Source organism: Balaenoptera acutorostrata, chromosome 2 (assembly GCF_949987535.1).
Source record: "Balaenoptera acutorostrata chromosome 2, mBalAcu1.1, whole genome shotgun sequence".
Lineage (NCBI taxonomy): Eukaryota > Metazoa > Chordata > Mammalia > Artiodactyla > Balaenopteridae > Balaenoptera > Balaenoptera acutorostrata.
Window position 1 is genome coordinate 139,110,348 of NC_080065.1, and position 24,626 is coordinate 139,134,973.

The window sequence follows — 24,626 nt, forward strand, 5'->3', positions numbered from 1 at the left end:
GAGAATGCTGAGGCTGAGATGTCATTTATGTAGCTGGCCCAGGGCCCTCTCAACGGATGGCAGGATGGGTTGGGAGCCCTGGTCCATCTTGCTTAAAGCTTGTGCGCTTTCTTCCTCACGGATTCTCAAACTCGAGTGTTCAGAGAAATCACCCAGGAAACATGTTAAAAATGTGAATACGTTGCAGAGCAGGGTCATGCACGTAGCTCCTCTCCCACCCGGCCTCCCTAATGGGCATCTCTTGGCTTCTTCAGACCGCATTGCTCGGAACCGCAAGACCATTGTGTGCCCAATGATCGATGTGATTGACCACGATGACTTCCGGTATGAGACGCAGGCGGGGGATGCCATGCGGGGCGCCTTTGACTGGGAGATGTACTATAAGCGGATCCCGATCCCTCCAGAACTGCAGAAAGCTGACCCCAGCGACCCATTTGAGTAAGTACAAGTGACCCAGGCCGGTCCCAGTGGCTGACCCCAGGGAGCCCTCCCCAACACACACAGCTCAGGATTGCCACCTCCCCCAAGAGTCCAGTGCAGGGGAGACAGGGCAGATGTCCCCAACAGAAGCACAGTCCCTCCCAGCTCGTCACAGAGCCTTGGCTCACGGACCACCAAGCTGATCACCTCTTCCTTGCCCACCCCGAGGACTGCCAGCCCGGGTGGCAAGCCTAGCACCCAGTTGTAATCATCAACATCATCGTTGTCGTTGTCGTTGTCACCACCATTTATTGCACACTTTCTAAGTGCCAGGCGCGGTGCCGAGCACACTACACGCTGATCCCATTTAACCTCCAACAGCGTATGTAGTAAAAATTATGATGCATGTTTTCCAAATGGGGACACCAAGGCTCCAAGAGGTTAAGCAGCCTGTCCAGGTCACGCAGCTGTGAAGCGGCAAAGACTCAGTGCCTGGCAGGTCTGTCTGCCTCTGGAGCCGACTTTCCCATCCATCAATTACACCCTCTTGGAAGTATCAGGGAAATAGCTTGTCCCACGGTGGAAGTGTGGAGTGCGGGTGTGTGGACCGGACCCGTAGCATCCTGGAATGGCAGAGCTAGACGGAGCCTACAGGTAACGGACTCCAACCCCTTGCAGATGAGGAGACTCGGGCTCCAGGACAGGGAGGGGCTTCCCTGGGGACACAGTGGGCTAGTGGCTAAGCCAGAAATAGAGCCCAGTGCCCCTCTGGTACCCCAAGCTCCAGAAGGGTCTTTTCTCCCACAGTGGGCTCGCCATCCCTGCAGCTGTCATGTGAGCCACTCCAGCTCTCCTGCCAGAGGTGTGGAAAGACCTCTGGGTACAAAGCCAAAGTCCAGCCTCTCCAGCTGTATTGGTTTCCTGATTAGTTTCCTAATTGTCGCTGCAGTAATAAATTACCACAAGCTTACTGGCTTATTAAAACAACACAGGGACTTCCCTGGTGGTCCAGGGGTTGGAGCGGCGCGCTTCCACTGCAGGGGCCGCGGACTCAATCTGTGGTCGGGGAACTAAGAGGCCGCGCAGCACAGCCAATAAATAAATAAATAAAATAAAACGACACAACTTTATTCTCTTAAAGTTCTGGAGGTCAGAAGTCTGAAAGGGTCTTACTGATTTAGTGTTGGCAGTGCTGCGTTTCCTCCTGGTGCCCCAGGAAGGGATCCATTTCCTTTCCTTTTCCGGCTTCTAGAGGCTGCTCACATTCTTTGCCTCATGGCTCCCTCCATCTTCAAAGCCAGCAACATAACATCTTCCAGTCTTCCCCTCCTCCCTCTCCTTGTCTCCCCCTACACCTCCCTCCCCCTTCCCTCTCCCAGTCTCTTGCTTCCATCATCACGTCTCCTTCTCTGACTCTGACCTCCCTGCCTCTTTCTTCACTTATAAGGACCCTTGTGATTACATTGGACCTATCCAGGTAACCCAGGATAATCTCCCCTTCTCAAGATCCTTCACTTAGTCACCCTTGCAAAGGCCCTTTGCTGTGTAAGGCAGCAGAGCCACAGGCCCCGGGAATTAGGACATTGGCTTCTTTGGGAGGCCATTATTCTGTCTACCACCCCTGCCTAACCACGGCTTAGCCCCAGTGAAGTCCAGCTGCTCTGCCTCACCCTCCCCATCTGAGAAAGAGGGGCTGTTGGCGGCTCAGCCATCTTCATGGGCGCAGTGCACCCAGGGTTTCTGGGGGGCCCCTAATGCTGTGAGCCCCAGGGAAGGCTCAGAGCTAGGAAGAGGTGGGCTTGCTTGAGGAAATGGAAGGTGACCGGGGCAAGAGAGTAGCATGAGCTGAGAGTGGAGGGCGTGAGTGGATCCCCTGTGCTTCCTCAGCAGGCCAGACGTTTGTGCTCTGGTCCTGACCTCCTGTATCCTAAACATGGTCAAACACTACTATTAGAGCCCTTCTTAGGCCACAGATATGGTTTAGCCGACACCACATCATGCAACCAGGTCCTACCCCAGTATGCCCCAGAGTCGGCCCCCAGTTGTCCTGAATTCTTGGAGAAGAATGCTAATAACAGGAGTAACTAACATTTGGCCTGACTTGGCAAAGCAGTTCCAGCTGACATGACCGTGCTTGATTCTCACACCATGCCCTTGGGTGTTGGTGGAACTCTCTCCACTTGACTGATGGGGATCCTGTGGTTCAGAGAAGAAACGACACTTGCCCAAGGTGACACGTAGCAGAGGCTGAGGTTAGGCAGGCTGCTCCAGAAAATGGAATTTTTAGGGTAACCAGAACCCTCTTTTATGGTTTGAATCTTTGCCATAAGCCGACTCATAGGCCCTAGATTTGAAAGGTACGTAATGGTGGGTCTTGGCCCATTCAGCCTCCTCGTTGCAGGATGAGGGAGGGGTGGGTGCAGGTCATGCAGCTGGTTAGAAGCAGAGGCCCAGCTAGTTTGTCTGCAGTCTCAGTCTCCTCGTCTGGATATTAAAGGGGTTGGCCCAGCCCTAGAGCAGGGACTCTCAACCCTGGCTGCATGTTGCCATCACCTGGGGAGTTTATTTAAAACAAAGAATAAGAAGAAGTATAACAGATTCACTTTGCTGTACACCTGAAACTAACACAACATTGTAAATCAACTGTACCCCAATAAAAATTTTTTAAAAAGAAGAAGAAGAACCACCCAGGCTGCCCCTGAGTCCAGTTACACCAGAGTCTCAGGGTGGGTAATTTAGGCATCAGTTCCCAGATGATGCTGACATATGGCCAAGTTTGAGAGCCTCTGGCCCAGATGCTTCCCGAGGGACTCTCCATCCTTTGTACCATCCAGTTCCTTCCAGAAGTCTCTCTTCTGTGTTGCACTCTGACAAAACCCCAGGAACAGGCCACTAAGAAATCCTGGTCATTGTCTGCACACCTCCCCATGGTGCTCAGCAAGTGGGCACGCGTAGGCACAGAGCCGTGTCATGATATTTGAAAGACACAGGCTTTGGTGGCAGCTCATCCACTTACTAACTACATGCCCTTGAGCAGAGCATATAGCATTTCTGATTTTCAGATTTCTCCATGTGAGAAGAGGGCCAGTAATAGGGCTTTGTGAGAGCTGGTGATGTTGGTGAGGTGAGTGGCACACACTAGATGCTCAGAATTGTTGTTATTGTTACTGTTGAACACAGCAGAAAACAGACCAGGCTAGAGGAGAGGCCTCCCTCTGGAGGTGAAGCCTTGAGCATCCAAAATGCCTTACAGCTAATATCCTACCTATCCTACCATGGCCCCTGCCGCTGGCGTCCACCCAGGCTGATGTTTTTGTGCAGAGTCTTAGGTTTGATTTCCCATGAAGCACCGAGCCAGAAGCACTCTCTGCCCTCCAAGCATCACGGCTCCAGCCAGAAAAACCAGAAACCCTACAACCTTCCTAAGACAGAAGAAAGTTGATACTGCTAACACCTTACTTTCCTATAGTACTGGATACTTTCAAAACTTTACTAGCAATGTGAGCTAGCAAGTGTAACTCTACGTCGCTGTGTAGATGGGGAAAGCAGCTCAAAGAGGTTAAATCAGCACTGTCCTATAGAAGTATAATGCGACTCACATATGTACTTCTGAATGTCCTCATAGCCACGTTAAAAAAAGGTAAAGGGAAGCAGATAAAATTCATTTTAGTAATGTATTTCATTTAACCCAGTATATCTAGAATATTCTCATTTTAACATGTGACCAATGCTTTGAAATTATGAATGAGATCTTCTCTGTTCTTTTCTTCACATTAAGTCTGGGAAATCCAGTGTGTATCTCACACTGCCAGCACCTCTCAGTTCAGACCAACCACATTGCAAGTGTCAGTACGCCGCATGTGACCAGTGGCTCCCGTACCCAGCAGTACAGGGTTCTGGGGCTAAAATCTTCACCCCAGACCCCACCACAGGTTTGGGGAGAGCTGAGGTTGCAGTGAGGATTTCCCCGTTTCTGATCCAGGCTCATGAGGTCAACGTGAGGAGTAAATTCATTTTGGTAATAAATTAGCTCAGTACAGCGCCTGGCAGATTCAAGGCCTCGGTCAGTGATCAAGGGAGTCCTTTCTAAAGGGGCCCCCTCCTGTGCTATCAGGGCCCATCTACTGCAGGAAGCCTCACAAGGCGTGTGGGTTAACTCACCTCTTTCCAAGTCAGTCCACTTCCCCTGAGCGTGCAGTTCCCCAAACCAGGAGGGGCCGCGGAGGTTGCTGCTGGAATGGTTTTCCTTGGAGGGTTTGGAGTTTTCCAGTGGAGTCAGACAAGGCCACAGCCACTCAGAGAGCTTTTCACACAGCAAACACTGGTGGCCCCTCCCAGGTGCTGGCCCCGCGGGAGGCGCCGTGGGGAACTCGGGCAAGCCACACCCCACGCTTGATCATCTCTGCCCCCGAGCTCGTGCTTTCTCCTTCTGGGTGCCTTCCCCTCCCCCAAGCTCCCACTCTGTTCATAGCCACCTCGAATGCCACCCCTCTGAGCATCCTTCCTTGACTCTTGCCCCAGCTTCCCTCCTCACCCCGAAAACCTGGAGGCAGACGCTCCCTCCTTTCCCGTAGTGCTGGCTGCACCTCCCAGAGGCCCTTGTTACACCCCACGTGTCTCCTGGGCCCTCCTCTCCTGAGGTGGCTGCCCTGCCACGCTGGCATCCCCTGAGGATTCCGTCTGACCCTGATTCACCTCCAGATCCTTCCAGCATCTGCTTCTCAGCCGGCACTCGACGAAGAAACGAATGAGACGATGAATGAGCGGAGTTAATCGTATCCCAGTTTAACTGAAAGAACAGTGACTGTGGCTTCTTCTGTAAACTCTCAGCAGGAAAAAAAAATATCTATGCTGGGATTACAGAGTGAGAATCATCAAACCATCTTATCCAAAAACACAGACTCCTAAGCTCCGTTCCCCCAGAGACTGTTTTGTAGGTCTGGGGTCGGGCCCAGGAAGCTGTATGTGTTTTCATCTCTCTAAGACATTCTACAGCCTAGACAGGCTTGGAAAGACCTGATTCAGACCATTTAATCAATGGGAGGGCTAGAGATTAGATATAGATATGCATATATATGGTACAGCTACAAGGCCCACAGGGAAAAAGCGCTATGATTTCATTTCACAAGTATTCTTAGGTGTTAACCACGTAAAGGAATTTTGGGTCCATTGGTTAAAATGTAGCATTTATGAAGAAGTATAGGCAAGAAGGAAGAAAGCCAGGGGCCTCACTCAGAAGGGCTTTGGATTCCCTGCTGGACAAGTGGGCTGTGTTCACAAAGCAGCGGGGGGCATCACCCCCGGGAGAACAGCAGTGTCCGAGAGCAGGATACCCAAGGAGCACACGGCCAGGACGTCCGCGTCTTCACACCAGGTTCTTCTTCCCGCAGGTCTCCCGTGATGGCCGGCGGACTGTTCGCCGTGGATCGGAAGTGGTTCTGGGAGCTGGGCGGGTACGACCCAGGCTTGGAGATCTGGGGAGGGGAGCAGTACGAAATCTCGTTCAAGGTGAGCTCTCGGGAAGCCCCCTTGTCCTTGGCAGGGTGCCCGTGGCGCCTGTCCTGGCAGGCTGCCTGCTTAGCGTCTGTCTGAGCCTGGTGAACAAGTCAGGAGCCGCCAGCCACTGCTTGCTGTGTGTGTGTTGGTAGGGGGACGGAGCGGAGGCGGCAGCACGGAGACCCTCAGGTTGCCAAAGGCTGGCCTCAGCCACAGCTCTGGCTGGTGTTTGCCTTGCATTGTCCCTTCTCAGATGACAGTGTTGGAATAAGACAGGCCTCACTTCCACTAGAGATGGTGTGTCTCCCATTGAGACGCCCAGCAGACCAGCAGAGGGGAAGAGAGAGCACAACGGCCGAACAAGACACGTGGGCCGGCAGGAAGCTCTGCTCTGAGAATGGTCCCCTGGCCTCACAGAAGCCAACTTGTCTTTAGTGGTTCCTGGCCACCCCTCTCGAGTCTTCCCTTTGTATCTGTCTCTGCTGGAGTTTGATGTACAGAGACCAGGGACTAAGAGCTTGAGTTGTGGGGTCAGAGAAGCCTGAGTTCCAATCCCAACTCCATCACTCAGTAGCTGTGTGACTTTGGGCAAGTTAGATTACCTCTCCGAGCTTTCTTCCCTCATCTAAGAGAATAATCATACTACCTACTTTACAGAGCTTTTGTGAAGATTAAATGAGATAATATCTAGAAAGTGGTTAGCACCCAACCTGGGGACACAACCAATTAATAACTGGTAGAAATTATTAAAGAGTCAGTGAAAATATATTTACTATAACCTATTAGACCAGCCCATGTGCTGTAGAAGCTTCTGACAATGGTGGTAAAGGAGGTGGTGGTTACTAGTTAACTATGCAAACTTCTGAGGCCCCATTCTTCCCCTTTTTGTGGGATTTTTGTATTGATCTCAAGTGAAGAACAGAGGCTTAGTCCCTCTGAGGGGAAGGTTAGCTTGTCCTGTGCCCCTGTGGTCAGCCAGGGCCTGCTTCTAACAACCCTAGATCCCCTGGTAAGGCATATCCCCAACCCATGAGGGATGGCCAGCAGCATAACTGGGCTGAGCCCTGTGAATACACAACCCGGATGCCTGCCAAGTCGGGCATCAACTTCTTATGCAAAGGACCATTGTCACACACGGCAATTGAGGTTTCGGCGCTGGGGTTAGATTCCCTAGGTCGGGTCGTAGCTCTGCTACTTCGTACCAGCTGTGTGATCTTGGACAAAGAATCCTTAACCTCACTGAGCCTCAGTTTCTGCTTCCATAAAATGGGTTTAATGATACTTTAATTCTCACAGGGTTGTTGAGAGGATTGAATAAGTCCATTCTTGTTAGGTGCTTCTTAATAAATATCCTAAAAATTATTTTCATTATTGTCATTGTCCTCGTGTACGCCACTGGGTGAGCAGTTCAGAACTGGGGGACATAAATGCTTGATTAGCAAGAAAACAACCTGGAATTCTACTGAAACATTATTTTGGTTTGAAAGGCAGTCTATGTCCATTTTACCTTCAGACTTCTGAAGTTGTCTCCCATAAGGGGGCCAGCCCCCTAAATAAAACTAATATTAAAATCCAAGGGTGATATTAAACATATTTAACAACAATGATGACACAAGCACCAACCAGTCAGAGCGGATGCCAGCTGTCAACAACTGTGCATCCACCCTGGTTTGCAGGAACTCAAGTGCAGCCATGATCAGAGCTGGCAGGACCCTGTGTGGAGCCCTTCACAAGTGTTGGCTTATTTAATCCTCAAAGCAACCCTAGGAGGGTGGTATCATTATTATAAACATTTCACAGGGGGGCAAGTGGAACTCAGACCCAGGTCCCACACAGTTGAAACTAAGAGAACCAGGACCTGAACCCAGGTCTGCCCAACCGCAAAGTCCATGCTCTCACCCGCCATGTTGTATAGGCCTCTGCAGGGACGTGAGAGCACTTGAGAGGAAAACTAGCTTAAGAGGTTGGCTGTAATCTCTTACTCTTTCTTCTCAGTTTTTGCCTCCTCCTGGGGTTAACTTACTAGGATATCCTGCAGCCTCTTAATGAAGTGAATTAGTAACAGTCTAAGTCAGAAATAGGTTTGCTCTCCCAGCCAACTCTGATCCATCAGTAGGAGCTGCCCAGTTCTGTGTTAATATGTATTGCGAGGCTGTGTCTGAGCTTATCAGAAAAGGAGTGGTGATTGATTAGTGATGTCTGCCCTGGGTGCAGGTTTGGCGAGTGATGGCACATATGTCATTTATTTAGTATCCCTAGCCCATGCAATCTAATTTTCCAAATGTCACATCCTTACAGTGGAATCACATACAAGGAATCAGAAGAGTTTTAACTTCACAGTTCCTCAATCTGTCAATTAAACAAACTTAATTTATGAAGTTTTCTACTAAGTTTGTTCCCAGAAATGGGCACATCAGTGTTCTGAGTTCTCACCAGAATGTAAACTTCAATAGGGTAACGATCTTTGTCTGTTGTATCCCAAGAACCAGAAGGATTGCCTGACAGGGAGAAGGCACTTAATAAATAATTGTTGGTTGAATACTCAGAGCAGGTGTAATACTGGCCAGAACCAGCCTCCTTGGTCAAGAAGTCCCCCTTCAGAAACTCCCTCCGTGGAGAAGGGTGATTGGAGAAAAATGAGCACAAAGGAGTTTCTAAACCCAAAATGATTTCAGTCTGTGCGTTTCAAAGACCCATTTGATGATGCTCATCAGGCAATTATGGCAGAACAATTGGCATTTTCCCACCACAGTTTATTTACAAAAGACACGGTAATGAAGCCGTATTGGAAGTCCCTCATCCGGGAGGGGGAGGGAGGCTGGCTCCTATTGCCATTTGATCCAATTATCTCCTTCACTCTGGAGAGGAAATGAGACAGTGTAATGAGGAGTCCCCCAGGTCTGGAAGGGAGACATTTCTCCCTGGGCTTTCTCTCTCCGGGCTTTGAGAGCGCGAGTTCCTGGAGCTGGCGGCAGCCCCTCTGCCAGTGCACTGTCTCCCGGGCCCCTGCGGAAGGCCTGCCCACAGGAGAGCCCGTTCATCTGCCGGCGACACCTCCCTGGAATGCCGGGTGTTCTGTTTCAGCCCGAGCAGGGCATTTATGAAGGGCCAAATTCCCTCTGATTAATCTCTGCTGAGATCCCTTTTCTTCTTGGTGACAGAGAAGAGAGACTGGTCTGAAAGGCATGAGTGTATTTTCAGAAATTAAGATAAATTGATACGTTAAAAAAAAAAAAAAAAGACAAATTGATACGTGCCATCAGGGCTGATGGATTAATAATTTGGTTCCAATTTCAGACCAGGCCATCTATCCTGATGGGAAAACCCCAGAAAAGATGTTCCGAAGGCTCTGAAATTTCTAGGAGAGTCATTGACTCTTTTTTTTTCCCTCTCTCTCTCTCTCTTAGCTGACAGAGCTTCTGTTTCCAAAAGGCACGGTCACATATGAGAGTTCTCCTGCTTGTCAGTTAGACTCTTCCCAGTTCTAGTGGTCGGATAAATCTTTAACCCTGTAGCCTGGCCTACACCCACCTCCATGAGCTGCTTACCATCCCTTGCTTTCTCTCCACTCTCCTCCGCATTGCATTAGTCTGGACTCTTGGTAACAGGTAACCAAAATCCTGGTCAATCTGACCCCAATCTGACTTAAGCAAAAAAATTAGAATTGATTGGCCCACACAACTGAAATTCCAGGGTAGATCCTCCAGGCCCGGCTGGATCCAGGCACTAACCCATCTCATCTAGGCTCCATCTCGCTTAGTCCCTCAGCTCTGCTTTCATCTGGGTTGGCTTTCCTCTCAGGCAAGTTTTCCCTTGTGGAAATACCCAGCAGCCCAGTGGGAAAAGAGTTTCTGTTTCCCATCATTCCTGTAGTAAGTCCCCAAGTCGAGTCTCATTGGCCTTCTGGTCCCTTGCCCCTCCCTGAGCAATGTTCTGATCCGTCAGCTGCAGTCTGAGTCTGATTGGTCACATGCCCATCCTGGAGCTAGGAAAGTGGGATGAGCTGGTTCCCTGAAGGAAAGTCCGGGCGTTGTGTGCAGAAGGGGGAATGGAGGTGGGGCAGGGCAGACCACAGGTGTCCACCTCACCCAGCCACACGGAACTGCTTACAAGCCCCAGGCTCACATGCCTGGCTATCTTTGGAGGCACGCACTGTTCATTTTTCCTGAAATGCCCTTCCTTAGTCTGGCCAACCCACAGTCGTCCTTCTGGGTTCGGCTCATCTATGTGGCGTCCTCTCAGCCTTACCTGGGCTCCCTGTGATGCTTAGGGACCATCCCAGTGTCACTCCCAGCATGGCACCCAGTACCTCCTGTTGACAGGACCCAAGGGTTGGCCTGTCTCCCCCACTGCACTCTGAGCTCCCTCGAGGCAGGGAGTGGCTTTTGTCCATCTCTATACCCCAGTTTCTGGCCCATTAATAGGTGTTTTAAATAACTGTTAGCGGCATCAATTCCTATCTGATACAACTTCCTTCATCCTGCCCTTCCCAGGCTTACATCTGCATCTTTGGGTAATGGCGATGTGGCGGGAAAGGTACTCAGTGAGAAGGCAGGACACTGGCTTCTCATCTCTGCTCTCTGTCTACCTGGAGACCCTGGACCAATTGCCTGATCTCTCTGGCCCTCACATCCCAGATGGTGCTGATAGAGTTTTCCTTCCTACCCAAGAGGGGCTCAAATAAGATGCTGTGGAGAAAGCCCTTGGCCTTACATGGATGCGAGGGTGGTTGGATTAGAGGTGGTGGGGGCAGGACCAGCAGAAAAGGGACCTGCACAGTGTCCCCAGGAGGCTGAGGTTAGGACGTCTTCAACTTTGAGGTCCAGGAGAGGAGAAGTGTCCACGGGACAACATGGCTGAGCTGGCAGGAGAAAGATGTGGGCCTTGGGGCACTGTAAGTGGATATATCTTTTGTTAGCAATTTGGCAAAATCTGTTACATTTCAAAGCAAGCATATTCTTTTACCCAAAATTTCACGCCCAGGAGTTTAGCCAAGAGAGACAGAGCAAAGATTGAGGTAGGAGCTATCTGTTGAAGCATTACTTACGAAAGGGGAAGACTGAAAATGACCTAAATGTACATCCTTAGGGCATAAATAAGTTAGAGCACATCCCAACAGTGAAATATTATGTAAAAGAAGTTAGATGCCTCCAAAATTAAGTTTTAAAAGATGTGAAATTTTTGTTTTTATGTATGTATATATAGTCTCGTGTTTAATCTTAAAAATATGACAAATGCAAACAAACAAAAAAAAAAACTGAGAAGACTCTCCTTCTACCAGCTAACGTTTACTGAGCACCCACATGCAGTAACGTGGGGCCCCATGCCCCCCCATTTTATAGATGAGGAAACTGAGTCTTAGGTTAAATCCTTCCACAATGTCACGTGGTTGGAACAGGGATTTCAGCCCTGCTGTCTGACTTCAGACTGATCCTTTGCCTTGATGTACTCTGACCCACGGTGCCACGAAAGCTTCCCGTCCCTTGGGGCATCGGGGGTGGGAGGGCTACAGTGTGGCTGTCCCTTTCTGCTTCATTGTTTCTGTAACACTGAATGCGTTCATCATCAGTGCATATCACTTCTGTAATCAGGAGAAAATTTAATATTTTTTTTAACCGAGAAGAAGGGAAGACTGTTGTTTCTTCAGCCTCCCGGCCCTCCCCCCCACCCCCACCCCATACACATCCCAGTGCTTCGTTTGGGCCATTTGCAAGTTCAGGGATGAGATTCTCCCCCACGTGAGGTCTACAGAGAAGGGAGTCACGGTGAGGAGACCCCCAGGGAAGGATGGAGACCCCAAGCGCACCTCTGCAGGGTCTGCTCCAGGAGGCAAGGGCAGCAGGCTGCTGCCCTTGGAGAGAAAGATGGAGACGTACAGAGGGTCCCTTGGGGCAGGCTCGCTTGAGCAAGGGAGTGACAGAAAGCCACACGAGGGAACGAGGGAGAGCCTTGTTCCGAGAGGGAAACCCACCACATCTGAGCAGAGGCAGGAGGCCTCAGTGGTGGGTGGGTCTGCATAGTCCCAACACTGATAGAGTTACCAAAGGCCAACCCAGCCCCAGACTGCCGTGGGCAGATTTAAAGAAAGGAAACTCTCAGATTTTCCTTACTTGAAACTCATGTGTCCTCAGGAGGGTTGAGTGAAATAGGGTGTATGAAAAGAAAGTAGTAGGCACACCAGAAACGGGTGAGGAGTGATGTTGTGACCTGATGCCCCAAGTTCTTAGTGGACAGGGCCAGGGTCCCTCAGCTGGAAGGTGGCAGAGCCAGGGCTAAATCCCAGATGTCCTGACTCTAAGCCCACTGCTCATCTCATTCCACCTGGGGTGGGGGGGGCAGCCTGGAGAGAGGCCACTGCTACAGGGAGGCCCCAGAAGTCAGGACCAGCCCTGAGGGGGTTAAGTTGCCACCCAGGAGGGCCTTCGGGGCCCCCACGCAAGCGCCAGCCTGCCATCGCCTCTCCCCATCCCTTCCACCACCCCCTCCCAGCCCCCTCTGACTCAGACCAGCTGCAGTGTCGCTGCCGGGAACCCCGCGCTAGCTCCTTCCTTCGCTGGGTTATCCGAGGATGCTGGGAACTTGCTCTGCCGCAGGCAGCATTTTCCTCCCAGCCACACGTACCCAGACTTTCTAAGAGCTGTCTGCCAAGAACAGGGAAGGCATTCTGCTCCTGACTTTGAGCAGCCATTTGAAATTCCATGAGTGTCTCTGTCTGTGGGCACCTGCCCCTCCCACCATTCCTCCAGGAAGACGGCTCGGAAGCCCGAGGGTCACCTGCAGTACATCGCTCCCTAAGCAGCCACGCGCCCATCTCTTCATGCCTCGGTCTTTTATTGCTAAAAATGGAGATAAGAACTTCTTCAGAGGTTTGTTATAAAAACTAAATGGTAGGGACTTCCCCGGCAGTCCAGTGGTTAAGACTCCATGCTCTCAGTGCAGGGGCACAGGTTCGATCCCTGGTCAGGGATCCCACATGCCACAAGGCGAGGCCAAAATAAAAAACTAAATGGTATAAAACGTTTGTTTAGCCTGGAGATAGACAAAAAGAAGGCAGTCAGTGAGTGGTAGCTGTTTGGATCAGAACCTTCGTGTTAAAAAAGGAGGCAGAATGGCGCGGCATAGTACATTGGCTTTGGAATCAAACCACCTGGGTTCAGGTGAAAGCTCCATCAGCTAGTGGCTGTGTGACCTTGGGAAAGTGACTTAACCTCTCTGGACTTCTTGTAAAGTGGCAATAGAATGATCCTTATTGCATAGTGTGGGTGTGAGCATGCTATTAATCAAAATGTGTTAAAAGCTTAGCTCAGCACCTGGCATACTGTAAATAATCGATTATGATAGCTGTTAACGTCGGCATTGTGGTCGATGTGTATGGGCTGCAGTTGCAGGAAAACAGGCGTGGAAGGAGCTTTGAGGCCGCCAAGACAGAGGCCAAAGACCTTGGCTCCGGGCCCAGCTCTGGAATGAACTCTGAGTGAGACCTGGGACAGTTCACCTGCCCTTTCTGCTGAACCTTTACTTCCTCATTGAAAGGACACTAATAACCCCAAACTCACAGGGCTGTCTAGAGACACAGTGTGAACTGGCAGGCACCATTGTCCTGAGAGGGGCTGTCACTAATCCAGGAGGCACTAGTTCTCAGAGTGTGGTCCCCAGCCCAGCAGCACCAGCATCACCTGGGAACTTGTTAGAAACGTAAATTCTCAGATCCCACGCAGACCTGCTGAGTCAGACATCCTAGGGGTGGGACCCAGCAGTCTGTGCTTTAGCAAGCTCTCCGGGTGATTCTGATGCTCACTCAAGACTGAAAATCGTGGCTGTAATCAGTAGGTAAAGTCTTGTACAGAGTGGATGCTCAGGCTGGGATGTGGAAAGATAGAGTAATGGGTAGGTTGGTTGGCAGGTTGGCCCACAGGTACCAACACCTTCACCCCACTTTCAAGGCTCTGTATTATTGGGTCCACACTTGGCTGCCAGTTTCTGCTCCATCTCTTCCAACAGGGTTTTAGAGCAAGGCTGACCAATGACCAGGCTATGTGTGAATGAATGAATGAATGAATGTTTGTACTGGGCTGCACTGATCATGGAAAGAAAAGCACATGTGCCCAAGAGAGCAGAAATGTGAGTGCACTGCAGCTGGCTCTCAGCAGCCTACACACGTGGCGTCCAGGGGGTGTGGAGGGGATCGGAGGTGACCGGAGCAGGGGGCAGAGGCCTTGACCGCAAGCCCAGGGTGACCCCTTTGTCCTGCAGATAATACAAGTGCCAAGAGGGGTCTTTGTGGAAGACCATGATAGGGTCAGGACCAGGCTTTAGAAAGATCAAAGGTGCAGTCTCAGATCTGCCTAGTTCTGGGGGCCCCCACCCCAGATTCCACTCTGGGCTCTGCCACTTATGAGCTGAGGAGCCCTGGGGAAGGCACTGGACCTCGCTAGGCCTCGCTTTCCTCATGTGTAAGAGGCATGCCAATACCTCCCTCACTGGGTGGTTGGGAGATTGCGCTATTTCAAATATGAGCCAAAATCTAATAGATCCTGCAACTTAACTGAATTCATTTATTAAAGAAAAAAAAGCCCTAATGTAAGGCAACCACCCCCCATTTTTTGGCCAAGTTGACTATAAACACCTCAGGATATTGCTTTTCTTTTTTAAATTAATTAATTAATTTCTTTTTGGCTGCATTGGGTCTTCGTTGCTGCACACGAGCTTTCTCTAGCTGCGGCGATGCGGCGATCAGGGGCTACTCTTCGTTGCGGTGCGCGGGCTTCTCATTGCAGTGGCTTCTCTTGTTGCAGAGCACGGCCTCTAGGTGCGCGGGCTTCAGTAGTTACAGCACACAGGCTCAGTAGTTGTGGCTCGTGGGCTCCAGAGCACAGGCTCAGTAGTTGTGGCACACTGGCTTAGTTGCTCCGCGGCATGTGGGATCCTCCCGGACCAGGGCTCGAACCCGTATCCCCTGCATTGGCAGGCGGATTCTTAACCACTGCACCACCAGGGAAGCCCCAGGATATTGTTGAAACAGTCAAATATTCAATTTATTAATTTAGATACACATATGCTTAAAACTATATTATATAAAATCATGTATTAACCTAGAAGTAAATTTAAATGGATTTTTAAAAGAAAAATAAAATTGGGTTTTTTCCTGCTCTTTTACCAACTGTACCCTGTAACCAGTATAAGCATCTAAAATGAACATGAGTGGGATCCTTTCATGCTGGTGAGACTTCCTGAAACAGTATCTTGTTGTTCGAAACAAACTAATGTGTTCAAAATCATATGCACTTCCAGAAGACATGGATCCAACGCCATTCCTTCTTTTCTGAAGGGAAATCGCGTGGCATATGTGTGGCGCCCTCCACCAGTAGCGCCAGCCACCATGTGCCCAGGTAGCACCATTAGGATTGCTCAGAGTCCTCTGTGCTTCAGAATTACCTCATTCCAGCCTCATCACAACCCTAGGAGGGAGGCACAATAATACATCCCATATTGCAGGTGAAGAAACTGAGGCTTTCAGATTCATAAAACTTGCTTAAGAGCCAGAACCGAGCTCATCCCTGCTACCCTGTGTTCTTCCTAAGCTCACAGATAATGCAGGATAATTGGTGACGATTATTCTTTTATTTGCATATTAATGGTGCAGCTCCCAAGCGCAACTGAACAGGGTTTGGACTTCATCGGGGTCCTCAGCCGAGCTGCCAGGCGCAAAAGCCATGGCTGACTGGTGTCTTCTCCCCTCCCTGGGCAGATAGGGTGCCCATCCATTACTGATTGGTTTCCAGGCAGCCGTGCCCTTGAGAGAGAGGTTTCGCCCCGCCGCTGCTCACTCGCGGTCCCCTCAGCAGGACGGCCCCTTCGCCACGCACTCACCGGGGCCCACTGTGTCTTCCTGATGCTCATCACCACTCGCTTCTTTCCTCCTCAGTTTAGGAGGTAAGAGCGAGTAATTGTCTTTTATAGACACTGTAATGAAGCCTGTCATCACACAAAAGAAGTTTGCTAATAAAATAAATCAAAGCAGCAATGAAAATGGATGGGGAGCAAGCTTTTACAATTAGATTTGTACTTGTCTAGTGGCATGGTGCTTCCAGGGAGAAGACTGATCCACAGGAGAAAACAGCACCAGGGAACGAGATGGCAGGGTGTGTTTGGAAACTCTTTATGGTGGAACAAGGCTCCCGGAGCAGACAGCTGCACCCCCCGCGGGGGTGGAGACTAGGAAGGGCATGGAGGGGAGGGAGGGAAGAAAGCTGACAGCAGAGAGGGGCTGCAAGATGTCATCTCAGTGGCCTGTCTTTGTCCCCATCCATATATGATGGGGTCCCGGTCAAACATGGTTGCAGCTGCTGCCAGCTCTGTGAGGCTCTCCCCTTCTCTCCGCCACCAGCTGGGCTCTTCTCCTGCTGGTGTATCACTTGGGGGAGAGGAGAAGACCCTCGGGCAACCAAGCCCCGTGACTGTACCCCACCCGCCTGGCACTGTCGTTCTCCTGGTCAGTTGCAGGTTCTGCCACCAAGTAGTAGTTTGAAAACCTACATCATGTCTCTGAGCTTCACTTTATCCATTTGGGAAATCAGGCCATAGGATAAAAAATACCGTGGTGTTGGGCAAAAGGGCAAATACTGTATCATTTCAAGGTGGTAGTATTTCTCGTTCTTTCGCAAATAGAAATGACTGACGTTAATCAGGTTCGCTATGGCCAGGCATCAGGCTGAGTGCTCTTCACAGCTTGTCTCAGTCCCTCTCGGCAGCCTTGCAAGGTAGCAGTGACTGTCATCCCCAGGTCACACGGCTGCACCGGTGGCGTTGGGATCGGAAAACAGTGTCTGCTCATAACCCCCCATGCTGTGGTTTTTGTGGGTCTTGGGTGGCTGCTGCCTCAGCTGTGAAGGGAGGGAGGTGGGGGGCCTGAAGGTACACAGGGAGGTGACATGGGCCATGAGCTGAACCTGGAGTCCAGGACTGGATCTGCCCAGCTCCCCAGCCCACGGCAAGTCATGGTGTAATTGCATGCCTCCAGCTTTTATCACGTCCCGGGATGGAGAGGCCCCTCCAGTCTTGGGATCCTGCCAGATAACCAGCAAACACCACGGGGGTAGTGCCTGCTATGTATGATGTGTTCTGGGGGGCCAGAGGGAGTTCTGAAGGGTTGAGTGTACCCTGAGCTGGGCCCCTCTCAGACTGCTCAGGTGCTTCCAGAGGATTCAGGGCTTGGCAGCAGCTTTTGCTGAACAGGTGTGCGTCTCTCTAAAGGCAGTTCGAGTTCTGACTCAGCCGTCAGTGAGTCATGTCCAGGGCAGGGAAGCCGTGGAGTAAACCCATCGTCCAAAGCCAGCACTCCTCCTGGGCTGCAGACATCCCAGGAATCTGAGGGCATTTTGGATGCCTCAAACCTCTGAGTAGATCAAGGTCACCCTGGTCCCTCAGGAACCTTCCGGCTGATGGCCAGCGTGGTCAGGGCCAAAGAAACCCGAGGTCACAGCACAGGGAAGGATTTGGAAATTGATAATCCGTCTGCATAAAGGAAGGTTCCCTGCCAAGCAGGGCCAGAGACACAGCCCCATTAGCTAATGCAAGTTTAATATGGAGTCGAGAGAGCTGGACACCAGCCTAGTCAGCTGCCCAGGAGACGTTCACAAATAGAGCAGGGTAAGGTGTCCTCCACCTGCTCAGTGCTGCTCTGCCTTCCAAAAGGCAAGGGCAGCCCAGCGGCGACCTGGGCAATATCCACCAGGCAAAAACATTGCTTCCACATCAGTCACTTTGTATAAAGGAAGAGTCATTGTTACAGGATGCTGGCGCCTGATCAATGTCTCCTGCTTTGAAAATAAACTTCTTGGCTTGGCCTTGACATTAATCTACCATCAGGAGCCCATTATCTCAAGACCAATGTTCTGTTCTATTGACTTGCTCGATTTTTTTTTCTCCCCCAAGATCAGAATATAATTGCATTTCTCCAGGCAGCATTTCCACTAATTGCAGGCCCACGCATGCCTATCCCTTGTGGGAAGCCCAGGACAGAGTACATCTGGGGTGGGGAGGAGACAGTTGCTGGCAGGAAGTGATGGGGGACTGAGGCCCCTCAAGTGTGCAAGGAGCCCTTCTAGAGCCCCTGAATTAATCAAGATACGGAGCCGAATCCCCAGTATCCTGTCAAGCAGTTCAAGGTGGAAAAGGCTCTTTTGCACGGAATCGGGGTTGTAGATATCCCCGCTCCTGCTCCTCACTCCACAAATGAGGGAATACAGTAATGAAATTAATAATAAATGTCCCAAATCCAGCTATGTCCCACCATCGCCACAGCCCCACAAACCCTAAGCCATGACTGCTTTGTATCTACAAAAGCCCCCGAGGCCTTCCCTCCCCCAATCCCGTACCCTACAGGCCATCCTGCACTCCACAGAGTCATCTTTGTAAAAGAGAGGTGGATTGTGTTGTCTTCCTCACTGACGACTTTCAGTGAAGACTCCTAGTTCTGCTGCAAGAGACCCTTATGATTGTCCAACTCACCTCTATGACCTCCCCTCCCCTCACTCCTGCCTTTGCTCCCTCTACTCCAGGCCTCTGGCTCCCTACCCCAGGGCCTTTGCACTCGCTCTTCTCTCCACCTGCTCTCTCACCCTTCAGATCTTTATTTTATTTTACCTTCTCATCATTTAAGTCTCGCCTCAAATACTCCCTTCTAGGTGAGGCTTCCCCTGACAGGTGGGGGTAGCGCAGCATCCCATACCTCCATCCAGTGAGTCCATCCAGTTACCTTGCTCTGGCTTCCATAGATCACACATCACCATCTGAAAGTCCCTGTATTAGTTATCTACTGCCACAGGAAAACATAATCTTAAAGCCATAATAGACAGTTATTATCTCAAAGTTTGTGTGGGTCAGGGATTTGTGAGCAAGATAGTTCTGCCTGGGTCTTTCATGAGGTTATAGTCAGGGTATCAGCCAGGGCTGTGGTCATCTGAAGGCTTGACTGGGGCTGAAGGAGCCTTTTTTTTAAAAAAAAAAATATTTATTTATTTATTTATTTACTTGACTCACCGGGTCTTAGTTGCAGCACATGGGATCTTTCGTTGCGGCATGCGAACTCTTAGTTGCAGCATGCGTGCGGGATCTAATTCCCCGACCAGGGATGGAACGCGGGCCCCCTGCATTGGGAGCGCAGAGCCTTAGCCACTGGAGCACCAGGGAAGTCCCTGGAGGAGCCACTTCTAAGATGGCTCATTCACGTGGTGGGCAGGGTAGCACTATTAGCAGGAGGCTTCAGCTCCTCACCACCTGTACCTCTCCATGGGGCTGTTTGAGTGTCCTCACCACATGGCAGCTGGCTGCCCCAAAGCAAGTGATCCCAGGGAGCAAGGTGGGAGCCACAGTGTCCTTCATCATTTCTGTAGTATCCTGTTGGTTACACAGGTCAGTCCTCATGTGCCTCATTTGGGAGGGTGCAAATACCAGGAGGCAGGGGTCATTGGGGGCATCTCGGGAGTCTGGCCACCACACTCCGCCTCCATGAGAGCAGGGGCCTTGGCCAACTTATTCACTGCTGTATGTGCCTAGCAGCATGTGTGGCATGTAGCAGGCCCTCCATAAATATCAGTCAAATGTATGAATCCATCATTTGTAGTATCTCACACTGCTGTGACTGGGTGCCAGGTCCTGCGCTAAGCACCTTACCTACAATACTGCATCCCCTGAGCCTGCCTCATTTAATCCTTTACAGGTGAGGAAACTGAGCCTCAGAGAAGTTAGGTGCCCTGATCCAAGTTACAAAGCTGTATAGTGGCTGAGTCAGGATTTGAACCCAGGACTGCCAGAGGGGGTCTGTTTAGGCTGGGCCCCTCAGTGGGTTGATTGTACTTGTTAAGAGTTCCCACACTGTTGTCAGACCAGGGTTCCAACTCAGGGGATCTCTGTGATACCGGTTGTGGAGGGAGACACAAGGAGAAGCATCAGCTCCCGCACCACAGGCAGCCTTGCCCGCCTCTACCCTGCAGGAGGGTCAGGGCAGGGAGGCAGGGGACTGCTCAGGGTGACCCAGCAAGATCTAGAAGGAAACAACAGCATTTAATGCCAGAGTCGGCAAATACACAGCCTGTGTGCCACCTTGTCCCCTGTCATACCTGCAGACAGCACCACGAAGTGATCACCACAATCTTTCCCACAGAGCCCCGCCTACCCCTCACAATTCTCACACTTGTCCAGAGGTCAGACTCTAGAGTCAGCCCAAGCTGGCTCTGAATTCTGGCTCCACCATGTACCAACCCTGTGACCTCAGAGAAGTTTCTTAGCTTCTCTGAGCCTCGGTTTCTTCATCTGTAAAATGGAGCTCCGTTCCTACCTACTTGATGGGTTTTCTGACGAGGCTTCCGTGCAGCTGTGCGTGCGAAGCCCATAGCATAGTCTTTGGCCATGAGTAAGCACTCGATGCCGTGAGCTGTTTTTACTGCTGTCGTCACTGCTGTCTTTTCCTACATCCCTAGTAGTTCTGTGAATGGGGGCTTTAGTACACAGTCCATGCTGATGCTTCCGATGAATGCACGAAGGAACGCTGGCCTTTGAGGAGGCCGTGAATTGGAGGCAGAAATATCATCTCTCACTTCTCACCCTGCAGGTGTGGATGTGTGGAGGCCGCATGGAGGACATTCCCTGCTCCAGGGTGGGCCATATCTACAGGAAGTACGTGCCCTACAAGGTCCCCGCCGGAGTCAGCCTGGCCCGGGTAAGGTGGTGGCTTTCCTAGGGGGTGAGAGGTTGGCCTACGACCATTGGCGGAGCAGAGACACCCCGTGCCCTAGGCCTAGTGGTCCCTAGGAGTGAGGATGTGCCCCTCCCCCCACCCTCCAGGTGAAATCCAGTTTAAAAGAACTTACGCGAATTCCCTGGCGGTCCAGTGGTTGGGACTCCGCACTTGCAATGCTGAGGGTATGGGTTCTAAGCCCTGGTCGGGGAACTAAGATCCCACAAGCCTCGCAGTGTGGCAAACATAAATAAAAATAGAAGAACTTACTTAAAGCCCTGCTTAATCACTTATTAGCTCTGTGACCTTGGGAGGGTTGCTCTAAGGCTCTGTTTACTCCTTTGCTTCAGGGAAGCTCATTTTTTCCAACTCTTAGCATGGCCGGTAGAATTAAGGAAATAATGCAGTTCCCCAAAGTGTGACCAATGAGGTGATTTTAGGTGGTCGACATAGGAACATTTTTATTTCCATGTGTTGAAATTAATGTGGATTAGAAATTAATGTGGATTAGTGTAGCAAATTCATGATTTCACAGACATTATTACTTAGGATAAAGCTAAAGTAGGTACAAAGTTAGACTAGGGGTGATTTAAAGAAACATGTTGTGTAAAATTTAATACAGGTGGAGTGGTGTGTTTGGGAAAGACTGAGATGGCACTTAAAAGCTCCTGGCACAGCAGTGGTTAATAAATGTTAGCGTCTTTCTCTTCTCCTCACCCCCTCTCCACTTTCATGCCAAAAATTCTGTGTCAAACTGTTTTAGTGCCTTAAAATGGTTTGTATCAATCATTGGTCGAATTAAAGTGGCACTATCTACAAACGGAAATGTAAGCCAGAAGTTTTTGTTTTGTATTATTAATATTTCACTAAACCTTAATAACAAAATTTTAAAATCTTAAGGGTCTTGAAAAAAATCAAGGTGACCCCAAAAGAACAACGAAGAGGTGGGAGGGTCCCCAGAGGGTAAAGAGAGCCTCAGGGAGGTTTGGTGGGATCTGGAAAGGTCACCACACAGATATGCCTGTTGGAGACCCCCCACCTCAACCCGTGAAGACCCCTCCCGACAGCGCCCCCCCCACCCCCGCGAGCCTGTTTGGCTTCAGTCCACACAGCATCCTTCTGCCCAGGCCACTGCCTCCCCCTCCCCCATCACCTGACAATCAACGACGTGCAGAATTGTAGCCTCTGGGTCTCGGAAGGGCCCTTGTCCTACGACTTACAAGAAAGACCAAGAGGTTCAGCGAGGCAGCTGTCTCCCCGGGCTCCATCCAAGGGTGGGATGCTGGGCTCTGGAGGCGGCCGGGGCTGCTATGGGGACCGGCGTTGCTATGGGGACCGGCGTTGAGGAAAAAGAGAACCAGCAATGCCCTCTAGTGGTCGAAGTTTCCAACGACAGCCGTACCAGCCATCCGCGCTTGGGACAGCCGTCTCTCACGCGGGATGCGAGGTCTAGTTCAGCAGGAGAGGCAGGAATCACGTTTCATCTGAAATACCGTTGGCAACCCCAGAGGAAGGAGCCAGGCGGGAAAACCGCGGAGTCGCTCAGTAAGCCCAAGACTGCGACTCTTCCAACTACTAGGGACTGTGGGACCATTAGGACACCTCTGACCCCTGAGCAGGACCACTCCCAAAAGCATCCTTTCCCTATCCAGAGCTGTCACGTATTGATATAAGACTCGCCCAGTAAAGACACGCCACCACCTCCTGTTTATAGATCCATAGATGAACTGTAGTAACACATTAAAAACTTCCTGAGCCAGGCATTGTGCAAAGCATCTTACATACTTATCTCACTTAGTTCTCACTTTATTATTATTATTTTTTTTACTCTGAGTTAACAGAATCATGTTCTTTTTTTGTTGTGGAGCATGGGCTCTAGAGCGCGGGCTCAGTAGTTGTGGCGCACGGGCTCAGTTGCTCCGCGGCATGTGGGACCTTCCCGGACCAGGGATCGAACCCATGTCCCCTGCATTGGCAGGCGGATTCTTAACCACTGCGCCACCAGGGAAGTCCCCTCACTTTTTTTTTTTTTTTTTAAATGATTTGTCTTTTTTTTTTCTATTTATTTATTTATGTATTTATTTTATAGCTACTTTATTTATTTATTTATTTATTTATTTATTTATTTATTTTTGGCTGTGTTGGGTCTTCGGTTCGTGCGAGGGCTTTCTCTAGTTGCGGCAAGCGGGGGCCACTCTTCATCGCGGTGCGGAGACCGCTCTTCATCGCGGTGCGCGGGCCTCTCACTATCACGGCCCCTCCCGTTGCGGGGCACAGGCTCCAGACGCGCAGGCTCAGTAGTTGTGGCTCACGGGCCCAGCCGCTCCGCGGCATGTGGGATCTTCCCAGACCAGGGCTCGAACCCATGTCCCCTGCATTAGCAGGCAGACCCTCAACCACTGCGCCACCAGGGAAGCCCCCCCTCACTTTTTTTTAATCCTCATCTTAGAGATGAGGACAGTGAAATGTAGAGACACAAAGAAACTAGAGCCAGAATTCAAACCCACTTAGGTCTGACCAGTGCCTGGCGCAGAGTGGTTGTCCTTTAAATAGCGACTGCTATTGTTATTAGCAGTATTAGTGTCAGCACCAATATTAGCAAGACTGGAAAGTTGATTTCAATGTCTTATCTGAATTCTGTGTTTTCACATTTTAACTCCTTTTTTCACCTGTCAGTACTGAATCAGTCTCCTGTTGACTTTAAACCAGTTAAGTCTGAGCAGTGCCCATGTAGATTGGTAGGACCACAGGTGCCTGAATCAAGCTCTCCTAACTTTTTATTACAGTATCTAACTACCCTCTCTTAGTTGCAGATCGTATTTTACATGTTTGTTCAGTGTTTTAACAACCAGATCCTTCTAGAGTATTGTCTCCTAGAACATCGTATTGATAGATTTGAGGAGAGGTATCCTAAAAGCCCCAAGAGAGCCAGCTAAAGAGGGAAACCAAAGTCTTACTAAAGGTGTACAGATTCCAGAAGGACAAATAGCCAGGGAGCAGTGGAGTAGCAATTCAGGAAGGATGAACTGGCCACCAGCTTGCCTGCCTCAAGAAGAAGTAGCCAGTCTTAATTTATTTACTAAATGTACTAAGATCCTTCTCGTCTGTGCCTCTGGGCAAGGGGTCTTTGGGAAGGCAGTAACAGAAACCCACTCAAACTTGGCAAAACAAAAGTTGATTTTAGTTTGGAGACTTATTCCAAGATTCTGGACAATTCTCTGTGATCCAAACTCAAGAAAAGCAGGGGGGCCTCAGACAGGACTTGGACCCAGAACTAGGAAGGTGTTAGGAGTAGAGATAAGAGGAGCACACCGCCTGCTAAAATCCGAGAGTCCTTTTCATGACTCTAGCAAGGGGAGAGGTAATAGAAATAAACGTAAAGTTTACTTTACGTTTAAAGTAAACGTCCCTTACTTTGGCCCAGTAACTGTACAAAAGTTCAAGATCTGGGAGAAATGACTTACTAAGCCGTGTCTGGAAAATGCAATATTCATTAAAATAGTAATTTAAGTATCATTTAAAATTAGAATATTATTTGATTTGATCCTTTAAAAAGAATCCTGGTGAATTTCAACACCTTTCCTTGGTCAGATTGGCCATCCTTGCCTGTGGTTGGAGAAGAAACCACGGTGATCTCTCATCGTCCCTGTGGCTTGAGCAAATCAGACAGTGAGCCAGAGGACCTGGGTGGCAGGGCAGGAAAAGGAGACTCTTCAGATGTGCCGGCCCACTTAGGCCTTCAGCTTCCTCTGGGCACAGTTTTAAATTAAACCCAGCCTCTGCTGTGCAGGGGCCTGGGGGGGATAACAGTGTTCCTGAACTGATTTCTGACCCACTGTTGACCTCTTCAGCACTCAGAAAAAATGAGACAGCGGCAAGGAAATTTTGTAGTTTCCCAGTCCCAAACTCAGAGCCAGCAAAAGTGAGGAGTTGGTGGATTTGGGCTTCGATACCAGGGCCTTCCTCCTGTGAG

General features: G+C 50.2%; 1 protein-coding gene across 5 annotated transcripts in view; it reads left to right on the forward strand.

Annotated features, from left to right (window-relative positions):
* GALNT10 (polypeptide N-acetylgalactosaminyltransferase 10) overlaps positions 1 to 24,626 on the forward strand; it is a 226,443-nt gene that overhangs the window by 188,998 nt on the left and 12,819 nt on the right. For all 5 annotated transcript variants that reach the window (XM_057541240.1, XM_057541241.1, XM_057541243.1 and 2 more), the window contains 3 exons: positions 255 to 438; positions 5,811 to 5,928; positions 20,528 to 20,635. In XM_057541240.1, the coding sequence (XP_057397223.1) occupies positions 255 to 438; positions 5,811 to 5,928; positions 20,528 to 20,635 (410 nt within the window). The remainder of the gene's footprint in view (positions 1 to 254; positions 439 to 5,810; positions 5,929 to 20,527; positions 20,636 to 24,626) is intronic.